Source organism: Falco peregrinus, chromosome 3 (assembly GCF_023634155.1).
Source record: "Falco peregrinus isolate bFalPer1 chromosome 3, bFalPer1.pri, whole genome shotgun sequence".
Classification (NCBI taxonomy): Eukaryota; Metazoa; Chordata; class Aves; order Falconiformes; family Falconidae; genus Falco; species Falco peregrinus.
This window is the reverse complement of record NC_073723.1, coordinates 93,379,538-93,404,358: the sequence shown is the minus strand read 5'-3', so window position 1 is coordinate 93,404,358 and position 24,821 is coordinate 93,379,538. Positions and strand designations below refer to the sequence as shown.

At 47.3% G+C, this 24,821-nt stretch overlaps 1 protein-coding gene across 2 annotated transcripts in view; it reads left to right on the top strand.

Moving 5' to 3' along the window:
- Positions 1-12,061: 12,061 nt before the first annotated feature.
- Positions 12,062-24,821, top strand: part of PXDC1 (PX domain containing 1) — a 32,528-nt gene continuing 19,768 nt past the window's right edge. Inside the window, exon 1 of one of the 2 annotated variants that reach the window (XM_027789031.2) lies at positions 12,062-12,251. In XM_027789031.2, the coding sequence (XP_027644832.1) occupies positions 12,077-12,251 (175 nt within the window). In that variant the 5' untranslated portion in view covers positions 12,062-12,076. Of the gene's footprint in view, positions 12,252-14,414; positions 14,806-24,821 lie in introns of those variants that run through there. The other variant, XM_055800381.1, reaches the window with a different exon arrangement.

The window sequence follows — 24,821 nt, the reverse complement described above, 5'->3', positions numbered from 1 at the left end:
GCCAGTGTAAACAGGATAAGAATCTCCCTGGATGACACTGGTGGGTTTAGTCTGGTTTTATGTTTGTAGAGCGGGGGAGCAGGGATTTTCTTGGAAAAAAACAGGCAGAAGTCCTGTTTCAAAAGCTTCAACAGCAGTTAAGATTTAATAATATACTCCCTTCTTTGCTTTGCTATGAATACCTGCCAGAAGAAAGGAAAGGATTTCTTTCTTCTGAATCCCAAATGCATTAATCTCTGAAGTGACTGGTCAGGACAAAGTTTAAATGTCAGATAATGATATCTGGAGTAGATTTTAGTACAATGGCTCAATATTACGTGTTGTTGAAGAAGGCGGGGGTGGTGTTGTTTGGTTTTGTGTTCATACATTGTGTCTGGAAAGTTCTGCTTCCTAGAATTTTGCAGTTCTACTGTGACAAGGGGTGGATTATTTTTTTTAACTTGTTTGTGTAGATATCTTGCAACTTCTGTTGCTTTGTAATTTTTTATAAAACCATTTATGTTAGAAGGGACCTCAGGAGGTCTCTAGTCCAACCTCCTGCCCAAAGCAGGATTAGTGTTGAGATCAGATCAGGCTGCTCAAGGCTTTATCCAGTCAGGTCCTGAAATCTTCCAAGGATCACGGTTGCACAACCTCTCTCTCTGCAACCTGAGCCGCTGCCCAACTGTCCCAGTGGGGAGTTTTCTCCCTTTTATCCCTCTTTCACTCTGACCGTTGTCTCTCTGCTATGCACCTCCCTCCTTACCTCTTCTCAAAGGTGCTAGACGTCTGCTGTCAGGTCCCCTAAGCTGTCCCATCTGGAGGCTGAACAAGCTTTGGTCCCTCCATGACTCCTCATAGACCTGTGTGCCAGCCCCTGGCCCTCCCCTGGACTTGTCCCATGTGACTGTCCTCATTCTTGCCCTGGGGCCAGAACTGGATGCTGTATTCTAGGTGCAGTCTCATGAATGCCAAGTAAGAGGAAATAATCGCTGGCCCTCGATCTGCTGCCTGTGATGCTGGTGGTACAGCCTGGGATGCTCCTGGCCTTCCTGGCTGCCAGGCAGGCTGTGGCTGGTGCCCAGGCTGCTGCTCACCACCACCCCGAGTCCTTCCCATGGTGCTGCTCCCCAGCCAAGCAGCCCCCAGCCAGCCCTTAGGCAGCAGTTGTTCCTGAGGGTATTCCCCCCTGGCACAGAAACAAGCCCTTGAGCTTTCTGAAGACCATACCTTTGAGGAATGAGGAGCTCGGCGATCCTTTCTGAGCACAAGAAACCTGTGGCCTAATGTGATGAATCCCTACCAGGGCTCTTTCCTGTCCTTGGGAACAGAAAGGTGGTGACGATGCTGCTGTTAAATACGTGCACCCTGGCAAGGCGCACTCTCCATGGGAGACTGAGATGCACAACAGGGGTTTCTAGTGCACACTGTGTTTCTTGAATCCTGTTAGGAAAAGCAAAGCAAAACATTACTTTTTCTAAAATGAGCATTAGTTGTTAAAGCCACCATTACTTTCCAAAAATACCATGGTACTATTAATAAGGCAAAAAGTACGGCAAAAAAATGCCATATCTAATGTTGTAACTAATCTAATTACTTACATAGAGAAGAACTCTTAATTCCATAACTGTCATCTACACTTTATTCTGATGGAGCAGGAGGGCTGTCTGGAAAGGAATGAAGAAGAATCAAAGTCTGAATTCTGACCTCAGTTATGCGAGCTAGTATGCAGGGCAGCTTGGATCCAAATCTGGTTTAGGAAGGACTTTAAGATTTAGCTTGTTAAATCTGTACAAAATGGATTACTGTAACGAAGGAAGAAAGCAAGCCTTGTAGCGACAGGACAATAAGGGCTTTATTCCTGTTTTTTCATAGGATTTCCTTGGTGATCTTGACATTTTTAGGCTGTGTGACTTGGTCAAGCTTGAGAGCCTGTGGGTAGGCACCAGACATTCATATGCAGAGATGCTTCTAGTAAGCAGTCTGATTTTGAGAGAGTTTGATCATCAAACCTCCCAGTTCTCAGCAGGACAGAGTTGTGCTCCACTTGGCCTCTTAATGATCTGATGTGCCGCGGTCTGACTGCATCTCCCCGAATAAGCCATTGACGCTTATGCAACCACATCTGTGCTTCGTGCTTTCTTGCAGAAAGAAGGACTGATTGAATGTGTGGTTCTGCCCTAAAGCCAGACAAACAGGATTTGGGCCTCCAGTCCTGTTTGCTGTTTTCAGAAGTGTTTTTTCAAGTTTCCAAATCAGTGGGAACAGCTGATATCTTGGATGATCCCAATGCTCAGTGGGAGACTCAACTGAGTGTCAGCTATGCAAGAGAAAAGTAAGAGATGACACTTCACCTTCTTCTCAAAGAAGTCAGCCACAAATCTACTCCTTTTCTTTGTCCCCTGCTGTCAGAGGAAATCTGAGCAGGATTTGAAGAGGAAGAGCTTTATAGGCGAGATCTTATCACATGTATTGAAGCAACCTGGAAAGCATTATGTATTTTTAATAGTTTTATGCTGACAATGGTGGGAAGTAAGCTGGAGACAATGGCAGCTTTATAGAAGGACATAAGTTGTTACGTATTCTGATATTTATTTCCCTCAGTCACGTGCTGGGGTCTCTTGTCTGGTAGTGGCAACTACATGAAGGAGTACCTACTCGGGGTCTGTCTTCCATGCTGGACAATTTTGTCATTGCTCCAGGAGGCAAAGAAGGGTTGCTTTTTATGGGAAAATTAGGCCAACTCATTTGAGTACCAAATGTGGCTTTGGAAAACTGCTATGGGATAAACAGCTTTTGGACTCACACCAAAAGAAAGTTTTGAAGGTTGTGATATAGCATTGAGAAGGACATGGAGAACGATGCCTCTAGGGCCGTGCTGTTTCACCATCTCAGGTATTATGGCATCACCAATCCTTGGAACTGAAATCAAGATCAAAAATGATGACACTAGGGAAAATGAGCTCTTCTGTTTTTTAAACCACGCTGTGCCATGGTTTGCGTAGTGTGATAAATTTCTTTGTGGACCTTTTTATTCCATCCATGTGGTTTTCTTTTTAAAGGGGGATAATCTCTGTAGTAATTGTCAGAGAAGCTAAAAGATAGGTTGGTTGGTGATTTTCAGCGCTAAGAATTACTAATACTTTTCTGCTGTTTAACTGTTCTGTGCTGGTATTATATACTGGCACTCCTCAGTAGAAGATAGCAACGCAAACATGTATTTTACAAGTCTCTGGTGCAGCACCATTGATTGCAGCCAGCTATTGTTCTCCCGACTCCTGCCTCACACAGGGAGTGAGAAGTTTCCTGGGATTTAGGTCCAGACCTTTTTGACAGGAAGCTGGGGAACAATTAGGAGGCAGCTGAATCTCTTCACACACACACACACACACAGACACACACGTGCTTTTTTAAAAGGAAAACAGTGGAAAAGAGGAAGTCAAAAGAGTTTCCCTTGTTGTACTCTGCTGCTGCGCAAGGGGCTGGCTGTATGTAAAATAGTTATGTTTTTAACTGCTTTGGAGACAGGGTTTTCTCTGGCATGTGGTGGAATCAAGCCACTCTGAAGAAAGAATCTGCTCAACTTCTTGCTTGAAAGAAGGTGGCATTTGTGAGTTGAGGCAAGGCAGGAACAAAAGCTTGCTTCTGCCCCACCTGCCAGAAGGAGAGGCTCGCATCCGTCCATCACCTATTGGAAACCATGCGAGTGGCAGCTCCTGCCAAGCAGATGGTTGATATTTATGCTGTTCTGCCTTTGTGATTCTTCTTTCCTTTCAGGATAGGGGGATACAAGGCCCTAGCATTGATTTTTCTGTGCAGCTAAAAAGACAAAGCTGCTGTGCTTTTGAAGGTTTAGGCTGTTGATTTTCTTATTCCCTGTAGGTCTCCCCAAGGTCTCTCATCTCTTTTTCATCTATGCAGATGCCTCTGTCTTCTCTAGATCCTTCCTGGTGACTCCTTTTAGGAAAGAAAACTGAAATTCTGGTCCCATTGAAACATTTTGCTATAAAGCTCTGATTCTGTGCTCAATTCTGCATGGGATTAATTGGCATCTGTGTTTAATTGTGCTGACCCATAGTTGTACATGGTAGCGATCAGAGCTCCCTAGGGATTTGCAGTGATGAAGCTGTGTTTGTGTAGTGGCGTCACTCCAAAATGTTTAGAGGCAGAAATACTTCCAATTCTTATGGAGAATATCTTTAGGGCTGAGGGAGAAGGTGTCCCCCGTTGCCTTTAGTTTCCACAGACTGCTCCCCCTCTATTCCCATCCAGTCCTGCAAGCTGAATTATTAGAAATTTCTTGCAGCAACTAACAAACCTTGCTTTGCATTTGGGAACTGAGTGAAGAGTATTCTTATAAGAATAACAGTACTTTTAATTCCAGATCTTTTTGTTCAGAAGGTTGACTGCACAAGTAGCATTATGGGGTTTTGATGATTAAATGCTATGAGAAACCAATTGAAATGCAAAGAAAACAGATCCTCACAAAACCATTACATTTTTTTTTTTTTTTGAAACAGAGAGTGCACTGGAAATATACGCTGCCAAACAGGTTTCCAAAAGTAAATCTAATTCAAAGAAAATTGCACATAATAGTGGAATATACATCTCTTGTTTGGATAAGAAACAACTAGCTAACTGTATGTACCTCTCATTTAATCTTAACTTTTTTGGTAGGCCTAACTGCAGCTGCTACCATGAGATAACTATGAACTAACATAGGATGTTCACTAAAGATCAGAGAAGAAAAAATACGAGGACTAGTTTAGCAGCTACAAGTAATGATTCTAGGAAGTTTTTGTCACCTCACCTTGAGTTAAGGCAATGGGAAATAAGACAAGTGACAAACTTAAGTGGTAGGAGCAGGAAAACCGAGCCTTAGTGTTTTACAGGCAGCAACTGAGGAGAAGCAGCTTGATCAGCAATCTAGCCAGTAGATGCATTTTTTTACCATAAGATGAAGATAAGATTATACTATCCTGTCTCTTTGCCTTCTATAATTAAATCATTTAATGTTAGTGATGACTCTGTTAGGGTCTGGCATAAAAGTAGTCTGGCACCAAGATGGTGTTCCCACAGCAAGAAACCCCTGTTCATGCAGAGGTACCCCTCTACAGAGCTTGTGAAAATATCTTTCAGGGTTAGTCCCTGACTTGAAGTTAAGTAAGGTTTTCAGCGCTCATTGGTGAATTCCCTACTACAGTTCTTCTGAAACCTTTTTCTTTTATCTTTAGATATTTATAATTTCTTCTTCTGTTAATTTCTGGTTCTGCTTAGATAATACACATTTTCCATAACAAGTCTGTATCCTATCATTCTTTGCTTACTCATTGTATTGCATCTTTAATTTTTTCAAGTAAAATTCTTTTTAACTGTTCCCATTAAAACTAGTCCTTCTAGGGGAGGGCTGCTTGAACTGTCTTAACTTCCAGTTGTTTTCTGGGGTCGATGATTGCATGCACAACTACCGACTTCTATTCGTATTAGTTACACTGAAGCAATGGAAGAGATGGTCTTGGACTAAGGACTGCATTGGGCTTGTATAGTAGTGAGTAGGAATAAAACTGTGCTGGGGAAGCCTAAGAAAACATGCACTTCATTTACGGCAATCTTGCAGTAGGATATTGCAGCAATTTCTGCTGCATAGCCTCTGCTTCAGCAGAAAATGCGGAGTTGTACTTTTGACATTGACCCAGAAGATGAGTTGGGTTGGTGCACCATGTTGCAGTGTTTGTTGGCTCTGTCCTGTGGGATGTGACATTGCATGCTGAAAGCAGAAGGCTTCTGTAGATTTTTTAGCTGTTCTGATTTTGGTTTGACTTCACTTGAAACTTAAACTGGTGTCCAGTGGGATTAGCACTGGAATACAATGAGGTTTATACCTGCGTTGTATGGAAACAAGAATCAGACAAGTCCCACTGGCTTTGTGTCCCAAATAAAATATCCTTAATGCTGAAACCTGATGGATTTTTGTGTGTGGACCATCTATGCAATCAAGCACAAAGGTTTTTAACATGCGTAGAGGCTGTTTTTCCAGCAATCTGTACTAAAACCACTGTATGTCTTTTACTTTATTCTTCATGTTCCTCTGAGGCTTCACAGTGTGTTCAGTTGAGAGTCAAGCCTGGCTCAAGTAACTGACCTTATTTTTTTAAGAGAAAAGCTGTCACTCTCCTGTGCAAACACGAAAATTTTGTAGGTCCTTTGTTAACCTCCTTATATTGAGAGTGATAAGAGTTGTCCATCAGATCTTGTCCTTTATTTATGAGAAGAATGCACTATGTTACCTTTCATGACCTTTTTCAGTGTGTGTTAAGTATACATGAACTAAACCATATGTATGTGTAAGGTACTCTGGTCTTTATAATATGACAAATAATAAAAAGGGCTTTAGGGAAAATACTTATCATATGTCTGGCTGGAAGGGAAAAAATACATAAGGCCAACACACAGTAATTGACTTGGAACGCTACAAAGGGAAATACCTTTTCTCATGGAGAAAAGAGCTTCGATTCACACATGAGCTGTGCCAAGTAGAACTGATGAATATAGCACAATAGTCCTAACAGATTCACTACAAGCCCCGTCCTGAATAAGAAGAAAAAGAAACAAAGAGGAGGGGGGCAGGGAAATGGTTTCCTTCTTGCTCTTGGGAAGTTAGAAAAATAGAGTGCTGAGCAATATAGGGGGGGAAAAAGGGAAAAATAGTCACATATTATTCATGCTTCACTCGTGTTTGGTACATTCACATGGGCATATTAGGCATGAAAAGAAGTCTGAAATGTAAATAGAGACATTCATTGTGTGGTTTTACTTTATTTTTTAAGGAGGAAGGGAAGAGAACGAATGGAATCCCCACTCCGCTGTTTTTCAGAAGGAATCCCTTCTGAAGCCATTCTGATGAAAGCATAATTAACCTTGTTTTCATTAATAGGTCTTTCCTTTGTGGCTCAGATAACAAAAAATGGGGGAGAGCGTGGGCCACCCTAGCGATCAAGGAAACATCATAAAAATTGAGGATGAGGTCGTTGTGCACAAACTGAACTACCAAAGGTATGATGGGCTTGAATTTCATTCCCGTAATTATACTAATGATGCAGAATGTAGCCAGACTGAAATAACTCGGGTAATTACTTAACATATTGCTCTAGTTTCTGCAATAGCAGTCATTGTTTACATCTCTAATTATGCCGTGTAGACACATCAAATCACTCACACTTGTTTTGACTTGAAGTATTTGAAGCAGCAAACACTGATGAGCTGTATCTTATGGATGCTGCTATGTGAATGAATGCAATTCAGTAATACTTGTTCATCAGGGTCCAATCCTGCATGTCTTTCATACTCAGCATTCCTGTTGCTGTGACTTCCTTATGTGTTTCTTTCATTGAGAACTTCTCCTTGCCTTGAGCAGATGTTGAAGGGCTCCATATCCACTTAGCTAAGCACTCAGCGTGCCTTTAATTTTAAGAGCATGACGAGTCTACTGCAGGTCAGCTGGACTGCTCATATGTTTTAAGCCAGAGTTATCACTGGTTAGGATACAGACAGAGTTTTCAGCATCTAAAACAAAGCCAGTTGCTCATTCTGGGGTAGCATAGCAAGAGCAAAGGAAGAATTTGTTCCAATTGCTAACAACAGAAACAAAAATATGCCCAACTTGTAGTTGTTATACTCTGCCTACTGATTTTAAACTGAGTGATTTTTCTTCACAGTAATGAGGAAAAAAAATAGAACATTAGAACAGCTTTGTCCTTTAAAAAAAAAAAAAAAAAAAGCAAGCTAAGATTTCCTACAGTGTGCAACTGGTTCTGTTGTGCATTTACAGCTCTAGAGGATATACACAATGTAGGTTTTTTTATCCCCCCACGCTCTGCAAAATAGTATGTTCTCTAAGGGTTGTATACAAGTCTGTGTGCCAAGTGCTACGAATATTTCAACCTTTCAGACAACCTCTTTCTGCAGTCCTAGGCAAGCTCTGTGGCTCTGTCTCCCCTTCTGCAGACTTAGAATAATAATGCTCGTCTTTTTGAACACTTTAGGGCTTTCCATTTCTATGCTCCATACAAATTTGCAGTGTTAGGCCATACAAGGGATCATTACAAACCATACAGAAGGCCAGTACTGTGGACCTTTTATTGCCCAACTGGCTAATTATGCTAGGTTAAGAGTCTGAAAATACAGATAAGTTTTGTCTTGCATAATTTTTATGCCAACATGGTTGGTTTTTTAGTAACCTAGATGTATATTTAATTTATTTGCCTCTGCTGGAAACATAGTGAATATATACTTTCTATGTTGTCTCCAGGAAAAAGGCTCATAAAGGGTAAATTGTTCCACTAGAAACAGTCTATTAGATTAAGGTAGTTTACCCTTTGGCAGGAATATACCTAGCTTTCAACTGCACTTACAGCTCCTTGAGCATTTATAATACACTTTTTAATGGAAAGAATTTCAGCCTCTTCTATTAAATCAAATTCAATGTCAATTCTGAGGGAGAGGAAGGGGTTTTTCAAGCATTTTTTTTACCCAGAAAACATGTACAGGTTCTAAAAATAGGTTGTGCATACATTAATGACTATATTATGAGGTAGCCAAAGCTGGAAGGATATTGAGTACTTTTTTAACTCCCATTGGCTCCAGGAGGGCTCAGTACTTCACAGAATCAGCCTGGGGGAGAGAGGAGGAGAACAAAGTGAGAATACACAGTCCCAGCAGTGCTCTGGCTGTGCATGCAAACCTTTCGCAGTCTAACAGCCCCACAGGAGCATGAAAGGATGTTTCAGTCAGTAGCTCATTTCTTCAAGGGCTCCCTCTCACCAGGGGTGTTCAGAAGGGACAATCTTGTCATATGAACTAAAGACTAGAACAGGAGAGGCTGCTTTGCCTTTGGATTGCACATTAAAAAAAACCTTTTAAGAGAAGGGTGCACATCATGGGAGAACAGAAAAAGAGTGCCCACTCTACATTGCAGGTATTACAGAGGTGCAGGTGGCTTTTTAAAACTCGTTATTTCTTTTCAATAATTGTGTAAGTGGATAAAGCTTCAATCTCTCTTGCTTTCCAAATTATTTTTGGTACTGTTAAGCAGTAGGTAAGCATTTTATTTATTCCAACGCCACACTGGCAACAGAGCAGAATGAGCTAACCGAGCATCTTTGCAAAGGCTCTGGTCTCCCAGGCTTACAAATCCGCTAGCTGAGGCTGGAAATGTGACTCTCCTTCACTGCAGGGTCCAGGCCGTCCACACTTTCATGGCAGGAATGATTTTTAAAAGTCAGCAGGCAAGAGGCCTTTGGTGACTCCAGGCTTGGGAGCTATGACTGCTTTTTGGCTTGTTAAGTGTCTTGATGAAATCTTTGGGTCTTGAACAGTTAGTTAGAAGGAGCAATTCTTAAGGGATCCAGGTGCCTTGGATGCAATTTTTGCTTATTTACAAAAATGTAGAAAGTCAGCTTCCTTGAGCAAAAGAAGACTTGAACAACCAGAGAGCCTCTTACCCCAAGGCAGGTGTTGTTCTCCTCCTGCCCCTCTCAGCCTGCCTCTGTCCTTGAGCTTTTCCATGGGATTCATTGCCTTTAGGTGTTCCTGCACCAGAGGGGCTCTGCAACACCTCTCACATCTGTTTCAGGTGGAGATGCATGTTACCTGGTTAGTGGCTGCTGCTATTTCAATAATCTATTTCCTCTAAAGAGGTTAATGATCTAAACTGAAGTCGTGAAATCTTCCAGCTTCACTCGTCGCGCTCACGAAAGATACCGTCTGTTTTTTCCTGAAGATGAAAGCTACTTTTTTTTTTTTTACTGTTTGCAGTAGTGGATATTCCTTACTACTTATTATAAAGCCTATTGCCAAAAATGAGGAATTTAACTACAAATATAGTACAAAACCCTCTTCCTACCCTGCATGGATGTGGAGAGAAAGAGGGTGAATCATCATGCCTCTCTGCTAAGGGGGTTGAAGGCCTAATGACAAAAGGGAGCCCTAAAATGACTTTCAAACAAACCAGGGAGAGATCTTCTTAGACATTTAGATGAAGTTCCTCCCAAATGCAGATGCAGTCTGGGAGATGATTACTATTGGGGACTATAACTCATGAGGATAAAAGAAGGTGCTACAGTGGACTGGAGGGTGTAGGACACGTGGAGAAAATGTAGATAGCATGGAAATAGCTTTCAGAAGTCTTCACAGCTTGCTTGTGTATGACAGAAGGCAAGCATATCCCTATAATTTCCAATTATATACCAATGAAGAAACCTGAAAAAACAGGACTGAGATGTCACGGTGCAGCGCAAGGTTAGAATGACAGGCTCATTCAACTTTGAATGAAAATTTGTGTTTCTAGCCATGGTTCACATTGCAAGTGTAAAAGGCAAGAGTTACCTGCCCTTGGGCTTCTTAAGCCCCATGATTTGGCCCTGGCCTCTTCTCAAATTCAGACAATTTTGCTGCATCATGGTTGCATTTGAATCAGTTGAAGACTTGAGAGGGAAGTTTTGGCCAGAGTAGCTTTCACAGGGCCAGAGTCCTTTCAGCAAGCTGATTAACAGTATGTGGTAAGTACTCTGCATGTATTTCAAATGAAGGAACTTTCTTAGCAGTTTGTGAAACTAAAATGCAAGACTGGAAAATTGTTAGGTAGAAATCAAACTAGTAAGTGGCCAAGAAAATGTGTGCATTACCGTAACATTTTATGACTCCAATGAGACAGTAAGATCACAAAAATGCATGGGGATAAAACATACGCAGTCAGCATCTTTATTCTCTAAGGTGCAATTGCCACTAATTACTTTTGTCTCGAAATATAAGTATGGAAAACAGTAACCCTACATGTCACATAAGAAGGAATAATATGTGTTTTGATAAAAACCTTTCCTTAAAGAAAGGCAAATACACGTTTCCCCTTTTCTGCTGAAGAGCAGCTGCTGCACAGTGCCTCTGCCCATGCTGCGTACACATGGAAAACTTGTCAAATGCAAATTCCCACCCTCTATGTACTTTTAAAAGAAGTGTACAATGGAAATAATTTGTAGACCAAGAATAGACAGTACTGATAATAAAAGATGCTTTCATCTGGAAGATGTCTATGTCCTTTGGGACTGTCCATCCTTCCTGCACACCTATTTTACATTCCGCGCTGCAGATAATCTTGCAAGTCCTGCCTCAAGAGACCTTTGCCATAATCCTGCAGTCCTTTCACCATAACAGGTGATTATTACTAACCCAACTTTCATGAACACCAGTCGTACCCAGATTTAGTGGCTGGTTGGCATTACACTGCTGTATAGGGACGCTCAGGAGCATACCTGAGGGGTGAGAGGATGTATATACGCATGTTCTGCCGCCTAAACTGAGAACAAGATTAAATCGTGGTGAGCTACCAACTCGCCCACAGGCGATGGGTGACCACACCAGAAGTCCTCAGTGGCAGGATTTAAAGCTGTGCCACAGTTTTACTTTCTGGTTCAAAATGGGGATGTTGTACTTCTGTACTTACTGGACTAAGATTCTGGGTTTTGGAACAGGATCATACTCATGGGGAAATAATGAACTGATCCTGCATGCGCAGCACTGGGCATGGGAGTACTTCTACCTTTCATCTGGCATCAGTATGCCAGCTTCAAGCCCTTTAGAATGTAGAATTTTCAGCATACACTCATTTTTCATGAGCAGGCAGTGAAAGGCACATAGGGTTTTGTGTGATTTGAATATTTTAATTAAGTTGGAAGTTTGGCACCAGTCAGATTGAGAGAGAAAAATAGAACTCAACACTTAATGCTTGAGCCTACAGGACAGTGCCTGCCACCCTTAGCCCAGCAGAATCTGGGGACCCCCAACCAAGACCTTGCAGAGTCCAGCTGAAGCCGGAGCTTTGACAAGGTGCTGAGAGCCTCGGAGGGGTGCTGATTGACATGCAGTTTGTGGGCAGGCTGACAACAGCAAAAATCACTTTATTGCAAAGGCAGAAAATACCAGTCAGAATGAGCAGAAGTCAAGTGCTTTCCCTGCTGAAATAGAAGCAACACAAGGCTGACATCTTTAAAAAAAGGGGGTTACTCTCACAGTTCTCTTCCTAGAAGTTTTGCTTCCTTAGGACATGTGGCTATTTCAGGTTACCACAGCAACTTTCAGAAGAGAAGTCATTTTATTTTCATGTTTTGTTTTTACATGGAAGAACTGGGAAGACCACCATGTACTGGAACAAGAGGAGGGATTACAAAAGCCTGCCCTGAACAAAAGGAGCTGTGTGAAGATCTTCCTACAGTACAAAGGTTCACAACAGTTCCCTTTCCTGTGTTGAATTTCCTGTGCTGAATACTCTGAACAGCTAATACGGGGTACTTGGGAGATGCCTAGCCCAATAGTGATGTGAAAACCCTTTTTGTGGTGATCCAAGGTGAAATTGGTGGGCCTCTGCCACAGCTTTGCTCCAGACAGGGGTAGACAGCTCTTCTTGGAAAGCATGTGCCTTCGGGTTTGCTTTGGGTTTGTATGGCAGCTATGAGCCCAGGGCTGTTCTGAATGAAGTCAGTTTGGTAAGAATTGGTGCTGAGCGCCTCAGGATCCACTCCAACATCTGAAGTATTGCCTATCCTGCTGTGAAAAATCCAGATTTCTCTAAAGAAATGTCTGCAGGTGCTGTAGAGTGAGGCTGCAGTAAACAGGCACTTGCCTTTCTGTTGGGAGAGATGGAGCTGTTGTTTGCATTCTTTACATATGACCGTGCTTCAGAGTGAATTAAAACCAGTTTTGTTATGTAGAAGTTAATTCAAGAAAAGGTACAATTATGTATTTGAATAGAGAGATTGGGACATCATTGCATTTATTAGTTTGGGGTTGGTTTACCATAGAGGCATGTGGCACCTAAATGATGCAGGCAGTTACGAGCAACATGTTATCTATTGAAAAGAGTGTGATTTAGTTATTTAATTATGCACTTTACAGAAAACTATTAAGTATCTTTCACCTCTGTGCCCCCCCCTGCCATGCTTACTTGTACAGTCCCACGGTGATCCGGCTGTGATGTTCTCCAACCACCGCTTTTTGGCTGATACCCCTAACAGCGGTCATGTCTCTGGGTTCTGCTGATTTTTCTGAGCAGTTAAACGGCACCCGAACTGTTCCCGTGTGAACTCCTGGCCTCCCGAGCCACAGATGTCACACTGGCAAAAACTGGCTTAAATTTGGTGATACGTAGTGTGAGTGCAACAACCTTCTGACCTCCCCAGATTATACGAACAGGAAGGGTCTCTTCAGCCCCAGGCCACAGCATGACCCCAACTGCCTCCCCCGGCCCCTCCAAGCCCCCCAGCAGCAGAAAGCCAAAGGTGCCAGAGGCACCGGAGGCTGCTGCCTTCAGGCAGAGCCAGTCCCAGGTGATGCATCCCACCTCACAGCGCTGTCATTCACTTCACCTTCAGTATGTATATCTTAACCCTGCAGCTTCTAGGCATTTTCAGGCATCCAGGTATTTTCCACACACTTCCTTGCTTTACATTGTGTCTCCAGTTTTGCCAGATGCCTGCAGCTGGCTACTGAAGGCCCCGCCAGCTCTCCCCGTAGCCCGTTCTTGGGGTGTTAAGACAGAGCTTCGGGTCCTCGTAGGAAGGAGGATTTGCAAGTATTTGCAAGCCCCCCATCTCCCTCCCGTATGTGATGCTGCTGGAGGCTCCCTCAGGAATGGTGTCCCAAGGCTGAAGGAGTCCCAGGCACCAGCCGTGCACCCCTTTCTCCCGCTTTTCCTCCATTTTCCTTGTTAATGGACCTACCTCTCCCCGGTGATGCCTGCACGGCTGCCGGGGTCTCCGGGAGGGCTCCCTGGGACACAGAGGGATGCTCCCCGGGACACAGAGGGATGCTCCCCAACCCTGTGTGCTGCGGGATGCGGGGGGGGGGGGGGATGGCAGCCCCGCACGCTGCATCTGGAGGCGGCACAAGCTCTTCCCCCTTTGCCTGCCCCAGCTGGCGGGCCTGGAAGTTTTAAAAAAAGAAAAGGAAAAAAAAAAAACCAAAACCAAACTTTTGGGGTCATTGGGAGGGGAAAAAATGTCCTCATCCTGCCCGTGGCGCCTGCGGAACTGTCCCGAGAAGGAAGAGGAGGATCCCGGCGCGGGGCCGGCGGCTGTTGGCGGAGGGGTGGGCGCCGGCCGCGGGGCCGGGCCGGGCCGGGGGGTCAGAGCGGCCGCGGGCGGGGGGGGCGGTGCCCTCCTGCGGCGCCGGGGGAGCCGGGCCGCACCGCACCGCACCGCACCGCACCGCACCGCCGCCCGCCCCGGGGGGTGAGGGCCGCCGTGGTCGGTGCCGGGGGCGCGGCGGAGCCGGGGCGGGGGGGACCGGGCCGGCCCCTCGCTGCGGGCCCGCCCCCTCCCTCCGGCGCCGGGAGGCGGCACAGCCCCGGCGGGCAGGGCAGGGCCGGGCCGGGCCGGGCCGGGGGGGCCGTGCGGCGGGTGGCACCCCCCCTTCCCGCTTCCTCCTCCTCTTCCTCCTCCTCCTCTTAACTTGGCCGCGGCGGCGCGGGGCGGTGCGCTTCGCCCTCCGCCGGCGGCGGGGGATGCGCGGGCGGCGGCGGGATGGCCTCGGCCGTGTTTGAGGGCACCTCGCTGGTGAACATGTACGTGCGGGGCTGCTGGGTGAACGGGATCCGGCGGCTCATCATCAGCCGGCGGGGCGACGAGGAGGAGTTTTACGAGATCCGCACCGAGTGGTCGGACCGCAACATCCTCTACCTGCACCGCAGCTACTCCGACCTCGGCCGCCTCTTCAAGCGGCTCCTCGACTCCTTCCCCGAGGACCGGCCCGAGCTGTCCCGCTCCCCCTTGCTCCAAGGTTTGGGCAGCCCCCGGCCCTCGCTGCGGGGCGGGCGGGCGGGCGAGCGTTCAGCCGCTGCCGCTTGCCCGGCGGTGGCGGGGCGGTGGCGGTGGCGGCGGCGGCGGCGGGGCGGGCGGGTCCCCCGGCGGAGGGAAGGGGGTGATGGAGCCGGAGCCGCTGCGGGGCCGGACGGGGTGGGGGGAGCTGGAAAGCTGCGGAGGCGTTTTGCTGTTGGAAACTCCTCCCGGGCTGTTGATTTCTGTTGTTTGGGTTTTTGGTTTGCGGTTGGGTTTTTTTTGTTATTTTGGGGTTTTTTGTAAATACACGTCGGGGGTGAAGAGCTGTCCCGCAGTCCAGGGGGGCATGCCCCGCGGGCCCCGGGCTCCCACGGGAGGGAGACCCCAGCCCCGCTGCTGTCCCCAGCTGTGCGGCGACGGGGGCTGCGGGCCGGGGCAGCAGCGGGGTCCCCGTTCGCGCAGCCCCTCCCCGCTGCCGCCGGCCTCCCCGAGGCTTCCCGGGGAAGGGCAGGGGGAGTTGTTGGCAGGAGAAGGGCTGTAACTGAAAAATCTCCGCATGTTGGTATGTTGTTTGCCACAAGGAGAGGGAAGAAAAAAATAAGAAAAAAAAAAAAGAGGCTGCGGCGCTTGCCAGTGGACAGAGCGACTCTGGGAGCTGGCATCATTCCTCGCATAACTTCTGCAAAACAGGGGAATTGCACCAGCGGTTGGAGCCGCGTTTGCTCTTTTCGTGCCTGAAGTGGATTAACCCAGCTCGGGGGATGCTGCCCATCCTCGCCCCCCCCTGTGCAGGAGCAGAATGTACCTGTTCAGTTGCCTTGAGGGTGGTTTTAATTTGTTCAACGTTTGGGGTGGTTTTTTAGATGCAACGATGCGTTTTGCTCCAATCAAGTGTGTAGAGCGGTGCAGAGCGCCCGCTCATCTGACGATGGATGTAGCTCTCCCAGTCTCTCCAGTTGTTTGAGTGACCACATAAACGATTAGGTTGAACAGGACTGGGGCGAAGCCTATATATTGTGTATGTTTTCCTCTGTGGGAGGACTTCCCAGCCCTCCCGGGCTGTCACTTCGCCTCTCACCATGCTAATGTGACACACACACACACCCACACACCCCTTGCAGAGGGTCTGCGTTTTGACATTCTGAGGGCTGGGTCTCCACCCTGCATACCGGTGTAGATCCACTGGATCTATTTCTGGACCCTGCCCGTGTGCCATCGGGCTGTGTTGGCTGCCGGGGGGCGCAGCGCCAGCCGGCCTCCCCCGGGCGGCCTCGCCCGTGTGTTGATGGGGGCTGAAGGCGAGACAGGTCTTTTTGCGCTGCCCTGCCAGACCCCTGACCCCAGCTGGTGGGCTTGGGGGGGGCGGGGGGGAGCCTTATTTTAAAAGGCGTAAACCTTTCCCGGTGACGGGAGGCGCAGCCCGCTCCCCGGCGGGTGTCCCCCGGCGCTGGGCTGTCCCCTCGCCGCTGCCGGGAGGGGCGGCCCGGCTGGGCGGGCGCCGGGGATGCGCCGCCACTCGCAGGCCCCGAGTGCCCTCTGCAGGCGGGGGGGCTGCGGGGCTTGGCCGCGGGGCTGGGGGGGCTGCGGGGCTGGGGGGGGCGCGGGGCTGCGGGGCTTGGCCGCGGGGCTGGGGGGGCTGCGGGGCTGCGGGGCTTGGCCGCGGGGCTGGGGGGGGCTGCGGGGCTGGGGGGGCGCGGGGCTGCGGGGCTTGGCCGCGGGGCTGGGGGGGGCTGCGGGGCTGGGGGGGGCGCGGGGCTGCGGGGCTTGGCCGCGGGGCTGGGGGGCTGCGGGGCTGGGGGGGGCTGCGGGGCTGCGGGGCTTGGCCGCGGGGCTGGGGGGGCGCGGGGCTGCGTGGGGTGGGCGCAGGGCTGCGGGCGGCGCGGGGCTGGGGGGGGAGCGGGGCTGCGGGCGGTGGGCGCAGGGCTGCGGGGTGGGAGGTGCTGGCGGGGCTGGGTGCCGCAGGGGGGCTGTGTGCGTCCCCCCGTGGGTGCAGGCAGGGGGCATGGGCCTGGCCGGCGCTGGGGCTCCCTGCCCGCCCCCCCAGCCCGGCCGTGTGCGCGGCGCAGCGTGCTCCAGCGCCGGGCGCGGTGAGGCTGCTGGTCAGGGGTCTAAAGTATTGCGAAAATTCATTATCCACTGCGGGTGCCCTACCTAAGGTACTGCGAGCGTGACTTTTAGTAGTGCTGAGCGGCAGTAAATTCTAAATAACGTGGCCTTTAAGTGTACGTGGTCCTCCGGCTTTTGAGGATGCTGGGTGGGTGTGGAGCGAGGCAGCAGGGCACAGCACCTGCCAGGGTCACTGTGATGAAAATCTGACGTCCCAGGGTGGCGGTGGCCTTTGTACTTGTTGGCTTTATGGGGCTCTGAAGAGTAGCTTGGCAGCTGCGCTGGGGCATGTGCGGGGTCTGTGGCCAGATGGACTTGGTCCTTGCTGGCCCTGGCCCCCTGCCCCCCTTCCCCGTGTGCTCGCTGCCCACCGCTGAGGCACAGGACCCGCTGCGCATCCTTAAGCTGTGCTCATTCCTCAGCACCTCTCTGAAGGGAGCATGATTCCTCTTCTGCCTCAAGACCCACCACAGCTTTTGCAAAGTATTGAACTGTTTTCACAGCATCTCTCTGAAGCATCGCTTGTTTTGTTGGGGCCAGACGGGATTATAGTCCCGTGCACTGGTTTTACTTGACAGTCCCAGGTAACACACACCACTAGTGCATCAGCAGCTGGGAAAGAGTAAGCGTCCTCAGCCTGTGATGCTCGATTCCTGCCCGAGACCTGGAGCCAGCAACCTTCACTTACCCTTATCTCGGGAACAGGCATACTGACTTCAGTAGAATCAGGAATGAGCAAGGCATAATCAGTCCAGGGTTTGAAAAATCGAAACCCAATATAAGCAGATTATGATCTGTTCAGCTCGGTGAGAGGGTGGGGGTTACCTTTGCAACAGAGATAAAAGGAAAATCAGGAGCAGTTTCTAAGCAATCACAGTGCACTTCACAGTTTCAGTAATACGCTGTTTAGAATTATGCTGCTCCTGCTCTAAAGAAAATTACTTTATAGACTGTGCTTCTCTGTATAGAGAACGCTTCATCATACCAGCATGTTAAAGTGACTGGCCACAGCCTTGTGTAACTGCACAAAGCTGAAACATAAAAATCTCATTTAAATAAGTGACACTGATGCAAAGCTTTAGGTGTAACAAGAGATGGCATGGGGCATGTCTGGTCCTTACAATAAGCATGGTTTCTTAATGTCCTGTTTAAAAGCAGACATCCTGCTGCCTACAGTGAAGCTCAATATACTTCATCCAAAAAAAAACCTGACAAAAGCACACTCTTGTGTGTGTTAGTGTTCAGTCATATACATTTGTGTGTATTTTTATATATGTATAAATGTATATGCATATGTATGTGAGTTTGTATATGTGTGTGTGTGTGTTTTAGGCTTTCTGAAAGGAGGTGAATATTAGCTGTGCCTTTTATCTGGAGGAAGTGGTAAAGTGTTGCAAACCAAATTTGCATTGCATTGAAGGACTCCAAAGTCCCTACAGATTTGCCTAAGGAGCCTTAAAAGGGCTGGCATTATCCTACAGCTCAGTCATGCTGCAGTACATTACAAAGGGATATGGTTGAGGAGTGGAAGCTTGAGCTATTTCATGTTATTAACTTTTTAAAAGAAGATTTTTTTTGTTGTTAAAACGTCAGCAATATTAGAAAAAGTTGGTTGTTGCCATTATTGCTGGTTTCAGCAAACAGCTCATACTGAGCAGGAGTGTGCTCCTTTTCTTGCTCAGCAACAGCAAACCATCCTCTCCTTTCCTTTCTCCACCCCTCGTCCCCTTGGACTGGCTTCCACAATGCTCTGTATTTCTCAAAGCTGCTGAGTGCTTTGAGATTACAGAGGAGGGGATGGGAGGTATAGTTTTCTGCAGTGGCTGTTCCTTTTACCCTTTCTTTGATATGAGAAGAGGAGAGGTCCTGCGGGGGAGTGTGGCATTCACACAGTCTGGTCTTGTCTTTGATAATTAATAAGAACACGTGGCAAATTGCGCTTTCTGTATCTGGAGTGTACTATGATGCTAAGGGCCAAGGACGTTGAACAACACAAGGCATCTTCCTAGTAAGCTGGTAAACAAGGTTAGGTATGTGCATACCTGCAGGGTGACTAAATATGATTCACTGTGATGTTACCAGTAAGTCGCTAGTATTTTATTTGTGTCTGAAATGTGCTCATCCCTTGCTCTAGGCAACTGCACAAAAGAGGATCACAGAAAAACGCAGGATAATTCACTCTTAGCAGAGCTAGAACACAGCCTAATGTTACTAAATGGTCTGTTTCTATATGCAAAATAAACAACTTTTGTATTTAAATCAGTCTTCATGAGAAAGGCAGCACTATGGACTTGGAAGCTGACTTAAAACTGATGATTTAGAGATAGTTGCAACAGCCCCAGTAGCACTGGAAGTGAAGTATAAACCTGGAAAAGTATTCTCCCTCCTGTTTTCTCTAAATATTACTCCTGAGGGTGTTTTATCTAAGATTTATCCTAGAACCTGATCCAACTTCAGTGCGGTCAGCAGTCAGACACCTGCCTCTTGACTTCAGGGTGGGCAGGATCAGCCCCTGAAGTGCTGGACCAGGAAGCCAGAAGAGCACATTAGTAACCTTTCATAGTTGGGATTTGTTTTGCCCTGAAGTGGCAGGGCAGTTTCTGGCAATCCTCCTCTGCCACTGTTTTGTTGCCTTTGTCATCAGAACAGAGGCTCAGATGCTCTTCCAGTGTCACTGTTCATATTGTGCCTTTGTGTAATGCCTGGTCCTGCTCTGATAATCTGAGCCATCAAGTCAGAAACTCTCTCCAGTCTTACAGACTGGTTTTTTTTTTCAGATGGAACCTCTCTTCCCAAAGTGCTCATTTTCCTCCCTTTTCCTTCTTTTCATGTCTCCTCTGACTCATTCTGCGCTGCCCTGGCCTTTTTCCATCATTGGTCTCCTTTCTGTTATTCTCTCTGTTTCTCCAAGTTGCTTTCCCTGAGCCGCTTTCTGTTCCCTTTCTTTGCCTCCAGGTTTGCTTCCCTCACCAGCTTGCTGCCATCCGTGGTTATCTGTGGTTCTCTGGAACTTCTCGGTTCCCTTCTGCCTTGCTGGCACGCAACCGCTGTCTGTCCGTAGAAGTTCTCCAGTAGTGGTGGAGATTTCCCATAGAAACTTTGTGTCTGCAGCCTGCCTTGTAGCGTACAGGTAGTCGCTTCACCTGCAGCAGACCCTGAGCCATCCCTCCCAGGTGACTAGTGCTGAGCTCCGGCTCTAAGGCTTGTGCCTGCCCTCCAGCCTGGTTGCCTCATGCGGGAAGCAGCTGATCGGCTGTTTTCTCTGTCCCAGTGGCTGTGCACCTGGAAGCACAATGGGAAGCTCCTCCAGGGTTGCTGTCGGACGGACTTGCACAAAGCAGAAGGCAGTTCCTGAAGAGCTGGCCCAAGAATGTTATGTTTGCCTGCAAATGTCGCATTCATAACTTACGGTTTTCTATATGCTGCATTATAGTGTTGTTGTTGTTTACAAGACCATCTGGGAGTGTGATTTATGAGAAGAGGGAGCTCTACAGAAGCAGCATAGTGGTTTCCACAGACAGCAGCTGTTTCGGTGCTGTGACAATAAAGATAAATACACTGCATCTATTGTGCTCCTTTCATTGTTGACATTGTCAACAGTTCATTAGCAGAGTTTGCTCAGAGCTTCTGTCTGGCAGACAAAGGATGCAGCTTCTGGTTATCAGGCTCTAGCAGGGCTGTATAACCAAAATTAAGTTTGGGGCTTCTGGGTTTGGTTTTTATTAGCTGAATTTCATGGTTCATCAGTAATGATGGAGATGAATGGAAGCTGGCTGTGTTGTTACAACGCTAGGCACAAGTTACCTTTTTGTGGTGGACTGAGGCAACATGTCTGGGAGGATTTTGGTGGAAAGGATGGAAATGAGGTTGTTTTTTTCATGACAGTTCTCACCTGATAAGAAATCAGCACTAAAAATGGTTGTGGGAGCTTGCATTTTTAGTCAGGTTTTTGCTGCTTTGTTTGCTTTTATCTCATGCTTCTTTGACACCTTTTTGTTTCTTGTGGCTCACCAGGGATCAGGACCGGGAGCCTTGTGGGGAAAGCCTGTCTGCTGAGTTTTGTCACCAGAAGGTGCTGCGTCCCCTCCAGAGATCCTGGGAGATCCAATAATAATAATAATAATAATAATAATAATAATAATAATAATAATAACAATAACAACAACAATAATAATAATAATAATAATGATGCATGTGTGGAAAGCCCATCAGCTGGAGGGCCTGGACTTCTCAGCTTTTAACTTTCCTCCTTGCTTTGCATAGGTATTTGAGTGTTCCAGGGTCCTCAGGTGGCCATGGTCACAGCCTCTGCTCTGGGGGATTTCAGTCTGACGATTGTTTGCACAGGACTTTGCTCCATCTATATTTTTACATCTCCTGCATATGAACTGCAAAAGAAGAAATGGCCTGTGTTAGAATTGGGTGTGTGCAGTGCAGGCAGGGTTTTGAGAACTCCTTATCTTTCTCCATCTAACACATTTCTCTCAGTATCTTCTTCAATACGCTCGTTGCTACCTAGTGAGACTTCTAAAAGTGTGGAGTGACTTACATGAACTTTGCATACTCGTACCTCTTGAAAAAACTTGTCCCTATTTTGTTCTTCCAACATTGTTTAAGAAGGGCAGCACAACATGTAAGAAATTTTGAAAATCCACCTCCCTGCACCACTCTTTTCAACTCCATCATATCCTTTTCACTGCTCCCCAAGTAATGCCACCGAGGTGGATCTTGTCAGTGATACTGTATAAATAGAAAACCCTCTGTAAAGGCTTTAGAGACTGTAGTGACTCTTGTCATATGAGACAGATGAATTTCCCCACGAGGGCAAGGGGCAAGTGTGTCTGCCCCAAGAGAGGGGTGTTGTAGAATTAGGCAAGAGGCATCGAAGAAATGTTGCCAGAGCTGCCAGACTAAGTCAGACCAGTGCCATAGCTAGCTCTGGGCTCCTGTCCCTAGTGATGAGAACCAGATGCTACAGAGGACAGCCTAAATAACTGGCAGAAACAGCAAAGTGACGACCCTGGTCTCTAGTAATTGGAGATCTGATATCCCTGATTGCCTGTAATTATTTGCCCTTCTATGGATCTTATCAAGTCTTTGGACTTAAGGGATTCCTGTAGTGTCATTTCTACAGAGTTAGTGAAGAAAAGTGTGAAACAAGCTTTCCCATCTGCTGGGTTTTTTTAATTTCCTGCCTTTACATACCACTGAGTATTCCTTTGTCCTTCTAAAAACCTTTTATCCTATTCCCCTTTGTCAGAGAGGAGGCAGCTGTAAGTGGGAGCTGTTCTGGCCTCTTCAGAGTCCAGTCTGAGGTGGCTAATGCCATAGTTCCCAGGCAGCGTGGTTGAAGGAACATGTGTCTGTGGGGAGGAGGGATGCTACCAGGGCAGCCACTGGGAGGAGAGAGGCATCGTGGCCATGAAGGAGGGAAAGATGCCAGATGAAGTGATACTGAGAAGAGCCCATTTCAGCAGAGGAAAGAAATGGGAAGCGGTGCAAAGGAGCAAAATATCAGAAAGCATTGGGCTGAGTTGCCTTTGAGCCCTGATCCATGTCCCAGCTAGGTAGCTTCAGTTCCTGCATGATTCTGTGGAATATCTGTCCATGGGGATAATCAGAAGTCAACTGGACATGGTCCCCGGCAGCCTTATCTGACTTTGGACTTGGCTCTTCTTTGGATGAACCAGACTGGACTGTCTCATTGGACATTATTCTGTGATGATTCTGTATACCTCCTCTCACGGCTGGGACCTTACTGCTGTCGCTCCATCTGCATCCTGAATTCTGTGTGTGCACACACATGGGTTAGAACATATCTGATGGAAAGAAGGAATGAGGGTATGGGACAAAAAAGATTGACACTGCAGTGTTAATGAATACTGTAGCTGGGGGAAAGGGGCCTATGTCCTGTTGAAGCCACACAGTCTGGCCAGGAGAGAGAGCAGAGTAGCAGTCTCCTGTGCAAGACGGATAATCTGTCTTCCCTAAAGATCTGAAATCCCTAATCGTGGGCTTGCACAAAGAGAGAAGAATGGGCTATAGATCTGAATCGATAGGCCTTAAATCTTTCTTGCAGTACAGGTTAGCAGAATACAGTAGGATTTCTCCCTGGATTTATTTGCTACTCCTTTTTTCACTTTGATATCTACTCTGCAGTTTTCCCATAGCAGGTGAAGAGAGGATTAGGTGAGGATGGCTCAATGCAATATTTTAATCTTCATGTACATACTAAAATACATAGCATTTAGGAGTATCGCCATTCCATCTTGCACACACATCTTCAGAAAGTACACCTTGGCTTCTGCTCTTGCTCAACTTTCTATACATATTGAACTGCTTTTGAGAAAGTAGGAGATCTCTTGGGCATTCTTTGTTCCTCCCCTGGCCACAGGCCTGGAGTCTTTCAGACTGGAGAAACAGAGTTTGCCCACAGTTTGAGATCATGTATACATAGTGACATGTACATAGCAACACATCTCCAGAAAAGCAGGCCTCTGTGTATCAGAGATGGCATATGAGACATACTTGACTCAGGTATGAACTTACTCTTCCTTGGAAGGCACTAGAGGATTAAGACAGTGTGCTCCTCATGGACGCTGACCGTCGGGACTGCATTGTGATTTTATTACGAGCCACGGAGCACATGCTGTGATTCCTGTCCCGCCTCGTTGGATAGAAGCGTGCAGTGCATTATCTGTGGTTGTCAAAACGTCATTAGTTGCAGATTTGGTGGCTCATGTGGCAGTAATAGGACAGGCCTACCGAGGCTTGTGTGTCGACATCAGGAATTGGCTCCCAGTTCGTTCTCCTCCTCTGCTGAGCTCGTTTCCTGCTCATTTGCAGCTCTGGGCCCCTCTCCCACGCCATGAACCAGCATGCCAGGTACGCAGCTGCTGGCCTGCTCGCTCAGCCTCCTGCAGCTGCTCTGGCACAGGGTCCCGGAGTGGGAAGGATGCTGCAGGTCTCTGGTGCTGTTTGTGCAGTGTTTTTCCAGAGACATGTTGCTATGCGTAAAGTTGCTATGTATTCTTGGTCTCAAACTGTGGGCAAATCCTTTTCACCCAGTCTTAAAGACTCTGCCTGGGGCTCTTGGTCTGGAAGGGGGCAGAGGAGATGTCAAAGGGATTGAATGAGGTTGCTGACTATGGGGGTTGTGCACACAGCAGAACGTAACACAAATATCCCAGGTGCAGGTGAGTGCCACTCTGGGTCAGGCGGTGTGCCTGTATTGTCCCTCCCGTCACCAGCGTGTGTGCTTCCTTGTGTGCAGGGTGAAGAAATCTTAGAGGTTTGTGGTATTTGGCAACAGAGTTTGTGGTAAAAAAGGAGCTGGTGGGGCTCCAGTTTACCTCAAGCCCTATAAACATAGGTGTTTATAGCATTTAAATCACTTGAAATGATAGTTAATTGTCCAAGCACAGCACTGGTAACAAGATGGAGAGCAAAGTTTTCCTGGGAGGAGTATGCACATGTTTTCCATTAGCAGTCAGACAGGGGCCGGGGCAGAGGAAAAAGCATGAGAACAGCCTTTCACCATGACCTCACTAAAAGTTTTCCCAGCTCTGAGCTCAGCTCTGTTTCATGACTGAACAAGTGGAAGAAAGCGCAACTGGATCCAGGCTACTGGTTCCTTTACTGGTGTATTACTTTTATATCTTATTTTTATTTTATAGCAAACTGTCTCAATAAGGGTTCTCAGGGTCTAAAAGCCCTGGATGGAAAGAATGGCGTGTATTTATGGTCTGTGGGCAGAAGCAACAGCCTCAGGACATGTTGTAGCTGCCATACAGATGCTGCATACGTGGCCAGTGAGTCCTGTACACTTCAGATGCATCCACCTTGTGGTGTGTTTGTGTCGGGGTTAATGAGTAATGGAGGTGCTGGACTCTGTCTGCAGACTCAACTGGC